The 10,334-nt window shown below is 38.7% G+C and overlaps 1 protein-coding gene across 2 annotated transcripts in view; it reads left to right on the forward strand.

Moving 5' to 3' along the window:
* ctsw (cathepsin W) overlaps positions 1 to 9,012 on the forward strand; it is a 14,840-nt gene extending 5,828 nt beyond the window's left edge. For both annotated transcript variants that reach the window (XM_015383368.1, XM_015383369.1), the window contains exons 6-14: positions 766 to 879; positions 1,206 to 1,354; positions 1,448 to 1,544; positions 1,635 to 1,715; positions 1,814 to 1,933; positions 2,017 to 2,081; positions 3,654 to 3,744; positions 4,676 to 4,734; positions 8,493 to 9,012. In XM_015383368.1, the coding sequence (XP_015238854.1) occupies positions 766 to 879; positions 1,206 to 1,354; positions 1,448 to 1,544; positions 1,635 to 1,715; positions 1,814 to 1,933; positions 2,017 to 2,081; positions 3,654 to 3,744; positions 4,676 to 4,734; positions 8,493 to 8,567 (851 nt within the window). In that variant the 3' untranslated portion in view covers positions 8,568 to 9,012. The remainder of the gene's footprint in view (positions 1 to 765; positions 880 to 1,205; positions 1,355 to 1,447; positions 1,545 to 1,634; positions 1,716 to 1,813; positions 1,934 to 2,016; positions 2,082 to 3,653; positions 3,745 to 4,675; positions 4,735 to 8,492) is intronic.
* The last annotated feature ends 1,322 nt before the right edge of the window (positions 9,013 to 10,334 follow it).

Genomic DNA, 10,334 nt, shown 5'->3' on the forward strand with positions numbered 1-10,334 from the left:
ATGTGGAGAAAAGGCTAAAGAAAGGGAAAATGCACATTTTTAACAAAAGTGGCTGGAAAATGAGGAATTCGGGACGTGGCTGCATATTTTGCTGTGTATATATGGGTACTTGTTGATGGCATTAAAATTAGTTCTAAGAGCATTACAAAGTATTAAATTAGAGTTACTCATTCCTGTATAAACCCTCATTATAAAGGTGATATTTTTGCAACAAAATAAAAAAAGAAAATTCTCTCCTCCAGTAAAGCTGTGCGCTTTTTATAAAAAAAATTTTAAAAACTCCGCTCCAGTTTTCAGGCTGTTCAATTTTGCGCATTCAGATAAACAAAGGAATAACGATAAAAAAAACTATAATGTCTAATAACCAAATAAAAAAAAATAAAAATAAAATAAAATAAAAAATGCAGAAACAAAAAAGAATATTAAAAACTCTGTCGCTCTGTCAGCCTTTAGCTGACAGAGCGACCCACTTAGAGCAGTATCTATACCAAGATTGTAAAAAAAAATGTATAATAAAAAAGCTCTTTATCTGTCAATATGCTCTATCTCGATCCTCCTCAAGTGGAAAAGTTTTAGTTTCACCTGGTTTAATTTAATAAAATCTTCTTTAAGGAACTTTTGGCTATCCGATTATTAATCGAAAAAAAATAATCAACAGATTAATCGGTTTGCAAAATATTAATTAGTTGCATCCCTACTAAAAAGTATTAAAAATGTCTTCTATGGTTGAAAGAAAACCATTTTCTTTGCGTGTTTTCCTGCCAGAGGCTGACAGACGTCTGCGGATCTTCCACCGGAACCTGAAAACAGCTGAGAAGCTCCAGTCTTTGGATCAAGGTTCTGCTGAGTACGGAGTCACCAAGTTCAGTGACCTAACTGGTACGTGTGACCATCAGGGGGTGGCCAGGGGTGGCCACGGCCACCCTGTGCAATGCCCCCCACTGGCCACCCCACTTACACCAGTGTAAATTGTAGTAGCATCTGCACAGCCAGCGACGCAACATTAAAAATCACACAATAACCCAAGATATGAGCAGGTGTTTACTTTGGTCTTTATGATTTCTGCAGGCAGGTTAACTGCAATAGTAGATTCAAACTCTGAAATTATGCTTTCTGCTTAAAACACAGCAGCCTCGCTTCAAGATGATGTCTTTTAGTAACACAGAGGTTTAGTTTTCAGATTTTCTCCCTCTGTGTTTATCCAGAGGAGGAGTTTCGTTCCACATACCTGAACCCGCTTCTTAGTCAGTGGACTCTCCATCGTCAGATGAAACCTGCCCCCCCTGCCAAAGGCCCCGCCCCTGAAAGCTGGGACTGGAGGGATCGTGGAGCTGTTAGTCCTGTGAAGAACCAAGTGAGTTCTTTACAATAACTGAAGGCTCACCCCCCTCACAGGGAAAGAAGTGAAGTGGCTGAGGCATATTTCCCACCCTCATTGTGTTTACAGGGAATGTGTGGATCCTGTTGGGCCTTTTCTGTCACAGGAAACATCGAAGGCCAGTGGTTCCTGAAAAATGGAACGTTGCTGTCGCTTTCAGAGCAGGGTAACTCATCCTGACAGATGAAGAATGATAAAAGCTGAAGATAAACTCATAGAGCTGCAGTGTAAACAGTCATAACCGTCTCCTGTGCAGAGCTGGTGGACTGTGACAGACTGGACCAGGCATGCAGAGGGGGACTGCCATCCAATGCTTATGAAGCCATTGAAAAGCTGGGTAAGAAACCGATTCCCTTAGAAAGTTTGAACATACAATATGAAAATAAGTCCTATTCTTGATATTTATTAATTTTTTGTCCCTGTTGTAATCTTAAGGCGGTCTAGAGACTGAAACAGATTACTCCTATAAAGGACACAAGCAGACGTGTGATTTCACTGACAGGAAGGTGGCGGCCTACATCAACAGCTCGGTGGAGATTTCCAAAGATGAGAAGGGTTAGACTCAATATCTGTGACTTGAACAGAGAATTATCATTAAACAAACAGGATTTTTTAAAATAGTTTTATTTTCTTCTTAGAAATTGCAGCTTGGTTGGCTGAGAACGGACCGATCTCTGTGGCTCTGAATGCTTTTGCAATGCAGGTGAGGAATTTTATTCTCATATTTTCACTTATTAATTCCATCTGTATAGTTTTTAGTTTTAGCTTTTGGCCTTTAAAGGTGAGAGCTACAGCTTTCTATCAAAACATTCATTAATATTAATAGTAATTTATCTACAGTTTCTGCTGTGGTTCAAAATAAAAGTATTAATTTTAATGAAAATAAATATATATAGCACATAAATAATTTGATACATTTTGACAGGTCCTAAATACACAAATATTTAGTTCTGGTCATGATGTCGAGTTTGACACCAAAGGATTCTGCAGCAGTAGGAATAATAGATTGAAGTCACGTCAGACGGAGCTCCGGGTGATAATAGCTCCATGACTGAGTGGAGAAATGATTTTTCTCTGTGTCACATTTCTCAAATTTAAAAAAAAAACAAGCAAAACAGTGGTAAACATCAAGCTGTTGAGCTTTGCAAGCAAAAGGATTAGAAACTATGCAGAGTTTGTTGCTTTTCTTCTGAAGAGGTAAGTTAAATATCTGCTAATGCTAACCAATAGTTAACATTAGCATTATGCTACGTTCAGAATGCATGCAGCAGAGACAGCAAAAACGCGCGTGCTGCTTCATTTTTTATTCTTGTACACATAAAGGTCGGATGCACGTCAAGAGCGTCCTTGATGCTTTTGTCCAGTAAAGTGTGTCCAAATGCGTCTGTTGCTTCTGTGTTCAATGGCAGAGAGCGGCTTTGCTATATTTATCATTATATGTGGGTAAAAAGCAGTTTTAATATGTTTTTAAGTGAGAAAATCCACCTGAGAAAGTCAGTTCATTAAGATTACGATCTTGCCTTCAAATATTATTTCGCTGTTGGACCCGCTCAGATGCCCATACACCTGCATTGCGCTGTCATTAGGAATCCTGTTCAACAGCAGCCTCTGGCCTGGTCGCCTCTTCGCAGTTTCCTGCTTCTGTTCGCGGCGGCTATAAGGCGTTTTTCAAGGAACGCAACCAAAATGCAAAAAACAAAAAAAAAAAAATGAAAAAGGTTTGCCAACAAAATTTCGAAATTTAAATTCAATTAAGCCATAAAAAAACGGTTCAAAAGAAGGAACAAAAAAAACCGCAATAACAAGGCCGGGGAACCCCCCGCCAACCCCCAAAACAACCTCCCCGAATAGGTGAAGGGGCCGGGTGAACAACAAAAACTAAAATTTTTTCAACTCCAGCAGCTGCTGCTTGTGAAGCCTGTCATGCGCGTCAGATGCTCAGAAGCCCATCAGGCGCTGCTTCTGCTGCTCAAAACGCGCTGTGGGACGTTTGGCTGTGCTTTGATGCGTGTCAACCATTGACTTTGCATGTAAACTAGCTGCTTCTGCTGCCTCTGCAGCTGCTTGCGGTCGGAACGTAGCATTAGTGCACCTAGCAGCCAGCAGGCAAACAGTGCAGGACAGAGTGGGTGAGTATGAGGGTGCCACTCACTGGTTGGGAGGAGTTAAAACTGTAGCCATCATTTTTTTAAATCACCAAATAAGCTGATAAAAGCCAAAATCTTTTAACAGATACTGTCATTGCGTCTGACTTTTTTTTTTATCATTTCTGTAGTTCTACAGAAAGGGAGTCAGTCACCCGCTGAAGATCTTCTGCAACCCCTGGATGATCGACCACGCTGTGCTGCTGGTGGGATATGGTGAACGTGAGTAAATTACACAGATTAAAGTTCTCCATCAACATGACAGATTTGAGTCCAAACTTCAGTGGAAAAGTTTTGGGTAAAAATTGCCTCAAATAATAAGTATAAGTCACACATAAACACGCAAGCGCGTGGTTTCTGGACTTTGAGTCCAAAATGCAATAATCTCACCTCCAGTCTGTGCCCATTAAAGTCTGGGTGTCATCACTGTCTGGATGTTTGATTCCTTGTAGTGGCATCTTTCTCTGCTCTGGTTCCTGCCATGAGCCCCCTCTCTCTCATCTCTTTCTTCATGAAAATATTGGAAGACCTTCCCCCCTTTTTTTACAGTTGGCAATTTCTAATCTTATAACGAAAACAATCTTTAGCAGCTTTAGCAGCAAAAGGTCTGTTTAGAGAAATGTGAGCTATATTTCAGGAACAGTGTTTAATCGATTGAGAAACTGTAGATTTAGAAACATTTCTAAGCACTTTTATCACCCCAGGTCATGTTGCTTTCATCTTCTTCTCAATTTTTGTTCCTATTTTTTAAATAAACATGTTTTTCCTTTATAGTTTTTTTTTCTTTCTTTTTGGCTTCATACCGATTTAAATTAACCAGAAATAACTTTGTTAGAATTTTCCTGGGGACTCCTCAACCCCCATGATAAAAGCTAACTCCCCTAACCTTTCTTTTATTTACCTTTATTTCTTTCTCTATAGACTTCCTCTCTTTCTTTGGACTGGCTATTTGTATTCATATACTGTATATTTCTTTTGATTGTAATTATTTTGGGGGAAACGCACGGCTCCAAGTTGCTGTCCATAGTTGCTGACATTTGTTTTTGCTAGAAAATAATCCATCCCAGTCATGCATTTTGTTGATGACATCAGGAGAGATAGCTTTGTGGTTCAGACTGTATTTCAATCTGTTTTCTCTGTGCTGTATTTCCAGGGAAAGGCATCCCATTCTGGGCCATTAAAAACAGCTGGGGGGAGGACTATGGAGAGCAGGTAAATTTATCCTGATTAGTATGTATAAAACACTACATATATACTTAGCTGATGCAAACATGCTAACACTAAGCAGGATGTTAATAAAGATAAAAACACAAACTTTATTAGTTTACCTTTTAGAGAACTGCAGCTAAAGCGCCACCTGTGGGTCACCAGGTTAAGAAACAGCCATTAGACTCCATCAACATGCTGAATTTGCTTTTTGGCAAGCTTTACAAAAATTAATGCTGCTTCTATCCAGCTATCATGAAAGTAAATAGGATGTTTGAGAGACTGAACTGAGGCTTTAACTGGACCTAACTTCTTTGAGTCAGACTGACCTTTCTGGTAGATGGAGCTTTAGTTTGGTGTGGTATGAAGTAAACAATGAATACAGGTGAAACCAGGGCCCAGTTCAGTATTTAACTTGGATTTTGAATAACAGATAGTTTCAAATCCTAATCCTAGTTTTGCACATTTGGATTAGATCAGATAATCCAATCCTGGTTCTGATCCAGGTCAGATCTTGTGTTTGGGATTGTCAGAATGTTCTAGTAGGATTGTAATCACTTTGATTCAAAAAAAGAGGGATTTAACTGAACCAATAAGAAGGATGGATTCAATGTAGATTTTAGGCCCAAAATGTAATCAAACCTTAATATTTGATTTAAAAAAAACAGTAGAACATGCAGTTCAGCCTACATTAAACCCTGTTCATCCATAAGGTTTTTGTTTACACTTGTTCTATAATCATGCTAACAGGATAAGCTATAAAGCCTGTTCAGCTTTGTAATACAGGTCTACAGCTAACTATACATTTGCTTCATAAAAACATATCTCAACCCCTTTTGCACATTTTAATCAGACATAATTTAACAACAAAGCTTAATGCAGCACAGATGCATAAAACTGACATCTACTGGATTGATGTGTAAAGGTATCCACGCATGCAAACGAGGTCGTCTGCATGCGTGTCGCAGTAAACGCAAATATGCCCTCGCCCCTTCCGCAGAAACTCTGCTGCACCTCTCCAAAATTGTAGGTAACTGCAGACAGGAGGCCTCTGATTGGTCAAATCTACATCCTCTCTACACAATGTGTATTTCCTGTTTGATTCCTTACCGGCTTGTTTTGTGGAAGGCAACTCGTGAAGATGGACCAGCTAGAAGACTCAGATGCGTGAATTTGCTGGGACCATTTTACCACCTGCATCCCCGCTCTTTTTTCACCCCTATGTCCCTCCGTTGTCGCAGAAACTTGCCCCCCAACTTGGCCGTATCTAGATCCACAGCTAGTTCCTGAATGTCCCTTTTGAGTTGTGGTGATGAATAACATAGCGCAGACCGCGCTTCAATATTGGGCATAAATAAAAAATATCTGCGACAAGCTCACTGCCACACACTGCTGCGGGAGGATAACCAGCCCTTTACAGAGTAGTTGTCCTGTTTGGTAATCTTCCAGACTGGGTATCTGGATCTGACTGATCCATTCCAACACTACTTTGAAAAACAGGAGAGCTCAGAATAGCCTGAGCCACTATATTTATTTATTTATTTATTTTTTGTTTACAGTGTCCTTTCTGGCAATGTGACAATAAGAATAATTGTCTTGATGCCAAAAAGAGCCCAACAGATTTTACTTTCACAAGTGTAGCAGTACGGCTATTACCATATTGCTCCACTTGTTTCATGCATATAAATTGCTTTATTATAATTATGCAGGGAGTTTTACAGTTTATATGGACACTGCAATGTATATAGAGCAGAAAAACAGAAGAAGAAAAAGGAAAAAAAAAAAAAGAGAAGAGATGAAAGAAAGAAGAGATAGAAAGGAGACAATAACAAAACATTTTCAGTCTGCTTCATCACCTGTAACGAGATGTAAAAAGAACCTGAGCCACTATAACAAAAAGCTTTACAAAAAAAGAAAGTTTTAAGCCTTGCATTAAAATTAGCCTCACAGACTAAAACTGGAAAGGGGCCTGATAACTACCTCCCATTCTATGTTTAGAAATTCTAGGAACCACTAGTAAACCCGCACATTTAGAGCAAAGTGCTCTGTTAGGAACATGAAGAACAACTGGATCTCTGATATAAGATGGATTCATGGTGAAATGGAATCATGGATACGATAAATAAATACAGTTTATATCTACTTATTTAATGGTATTCTGCAACCACCCAGGGGGGCCTGACCCCTGCCTTCTAGAAACAATTTGGCGACTCAGTGATTGGCAAGAACAGCAGCTATATCCATACTGTGACTTTTTCATAAAGCAATACACTCAACAAATTGGGGTTTTACTGCTGGGCCCAACACTAATGAACACCATGGACTGTCCAGCCATCATACAGACAGAGAAGGGTTTGTCGTCCCAGAGATGAACATGTTTTGGTGCTGGCTGAAAGCTGAATAGCTGAAAGGCTATTCTGCAGGAGGAAATCATCTCAGCTCTGTTTTTAAAGACATGTCCTGTGGTCTGATGAGACTGAACCATATTGGTATAATGAGCGTAGTTAAACCTGAGAACATCATCCTGTGAAACACAGCGGTGGTAGCGTCATGCTGTGGGTTTGTTTTAATCCAGAAGGGACTGGTGTACTTCACAACATAGACGGCTTCATGAGAAAAGATCATTTTGTAGAAATCCTGATGCAACATTTGAAGAGATCAGCAAGAAAGTTGAGGTTTGGGCCAAATAGGCTTCCATAGAGACAATGACCCAAACAAAAAGCCAAACTGGTTACCAAGAGGCTTATGGATAACAAAGTCAGTGTTTTAGAGTGGCCATAACAAAGCCATTATCCCAGTCCTATTGATAATACATGGGCAGAGCTAAAAGGGAGTGTTAGCAAGGTAGCTGACAAGCTAGGTTCAATCAAAGCAGTTCTGTCAGGAGGAACGGGGTCAAAGTTCCTGACAACTTTTGGGAGAAGCTTGTGGAACAGTATTCAGAACGTTTAACCCTAGTCAAACAGTTTAAAGGCAAGGGTTTGGAATATTAACAAAATGTTTTTCAACCTCTGAGCTTCAAAAAATTCATAAAAAAATGATGTCTTTCATAATTATGGCATTTAGAAAACAGTAATAATTTGGGTAACAATAATGGACCGAAAACAAGAAAGGTCTAATCAGATTTCAAGTCTGACAGTGAGGGGGAAAAAAATCTAATGTTTTAAAATAATGTATGTAAAATTCAGCTCTACGGTAAAAAAAAACACTTATACCGACAATTTACCATGGTAGCGGATCTGTTAAACTGGCGGCATGTTAATCCACCTAAAACCCTGGAAACATCTGAACTGTTTAAAAGAATAAAACATCCATTCTTTTATTATAATAATTGTGCCTTTTTCCAGCAGTCATTGTGTGAGAGGCAGGGGGCACCCTGATCAGGTCACTAGGTCACCACAGGACTAACAACCATGCAACACACTCACAACTAAAGGCAGGTTAGACAGAAAATCACCCTGGATTCATGGTTCTGGACTGTGAGAGGAAGCAGGAGTTTCTAGAGAGAATATTCACCTGCACAGGGATAACTTCCAAACTCCATGCAGGAAAAAGTCAGGACTATTTTCCTGCAAAGCAACAGCACTGAAAGAACATTAGTCTTCAACTGGACGATGACCCAAACCAGCTCAGAAGGAGGGGAGGCAATAAATGTAGCCTAAACTGTATATTAATTAAGCTGATTTCTTGTAAGTGTGCTGAAGTTTTATTATGTGATAAGGAGATTTATAAAATAAGAGTTTGATTTTGTTTTTCTCCTGCAGGGTTACTACTACCTTTACAGGGGATCAAATGCATGTGGGATCAACAAGATGTGCTCATCAGCCATCATCAGCTAAACTACCAGCTGCACCAAGATTTAAGAGATGACACTTGAAGTTCTTTAAAGTTCCGTTAAACCAGTTGGTGTATTCATTCATACCTCATTTCCCAAGCTCCACTGTACCAGCTCTAATGAAGTTAGCTTTGATGTGTCTGTGAAACTTTGCCATGAATTTAAACTGGCTGTTGTTTGCACTTTTTGTCCAGCTTCTTCAACAGATTCAGTATTGGTTGTATTATCTCACATAGCAATAAACTGGCTCCTGCTTGAGTTTTGGTAAAGAGTAGTTACATAGAGCCCACTCAGATTTATTTTTAGGATTTCCTAGTATTTGTGCTATTGTTATTGACTGAGATTTATGTTTTCCAGGAAAAGGTTTGCACATGACTACTAAAACAACTGCAATACTATTGTAAAAACTGCTGTAAGAAAAAAGGATGACATGCAATAAAAGGTCTCAAATGAACTAAACCTTTCTCTCAAGTTCAGTCCATCCATTTTCCGTCATGCTTATCCCTGCTGGGGTCACCCAGCTGTCAATGGGAGAGAGGCGGGGTACACCCTGGACAGGTCGCCAGTCCATCGCAGGGCAACACAGAGACAACAACCATTCACAAACACTCACACCTAAGGTCAATTCAGAGAAGCCAATTATCCTAACAGTCATGTTTTTGGACTGTTTGAGGAAGCTTGAGTACCCAGAGAGAACCCACACATGCTCAGAGAGAACATGCAAACTCCCTGCAGAAAGACCCCGGCCAAGAATCGAACCAAGAACCTTCTTGCTGCAAGGCAGCTATTCACCCACCATCCACTGTGCAACCCAGATAATTACCAGTACTGATAAACCTACTTTATAAACTCACATGCATCCCAGAATTCAATACTTCAATTACCCAAATTTGTTATGGTTGTTATTGTCATATGCAACTTATTGAGTAAAAAAAAAAAATTGTCTTAAAGGAGGAAAACGTAATGGGGTCCGTCCTCTACAGGCCTTTAAATATCGCTGATCTTAAAAGTTGCTTAAATTTTAGAAGAAAATACATTGCCCACAATTCAATTTCACAAATAAGTCAGGAAAAAACAGATTGTTCTTAAGGAAGGGTTGTTCAAATTAGAAAAAAAGATTGCAACTTGCATCACTGCCTAATATTAATTAGTGGATGATAGTGCCATTCCAATTAATTTGATTTCTAATGTACTAATATTTATCTGAAATGTAAAATTTGGTGTATAAGAATGTAAAAAAGGTTAAAGAAATTCACAGCTTTTTTTTTTTTTTTTGAAAGTGAAAGTTATGTTTACGTGAGAAGTGATGCGTTTGTTCTCATATAAGATGTGGCTTCTTCACTGATTAAGTGAACTTCATATAACACAGTTTCTTTTATTTTGTTGTTTGAAAACATTTTTGATTTTGAACAGACTCCTGTCTCATATTTTAAAGTTAGTTCATACATTTACTTAAAAAAGTAACCTGGGAGAGGGTATGGCAAGCCATTGTTGACATTAAATGAGTAAAATGTCACCTTTAGATCATACACATTATTTCAAGAAACATCTGAATTTGATATGAAATTTAAACTAAATAAGGATTTATTTTATTTTAAATAAGTGTACGTCTTAATTGTTGGATGAAAATGTGAATGATTTTAATGAAAATAAAGTTAAATACTTTTTCCTTCTTATAGTTTAGTTTTAGGCTGGAGATCCTAGTCACAGTTTTAGTCCAATGCTGCTTTTAATTCAGGTTTAGTCAGATTTTATTCAACAAGTAACTAGT

The sequence above is a fragment of the Cyprinodon variegatus genome, unplaced genomic scaffold, assembly GCF_000732505.1.
Source record: "Cyprinodon variegatus isolate N-32 unplaced genomic scaffold, C_variegatus-1.0 Scaffold283, whole genome shotgun sequence".
NCBI lineage: Eukaryota > Metazoa > Chordata > Actinopteri > Cyprinodontiformes > Cyprinodontidae > Cyprinodon > Cyprinodon variegatus.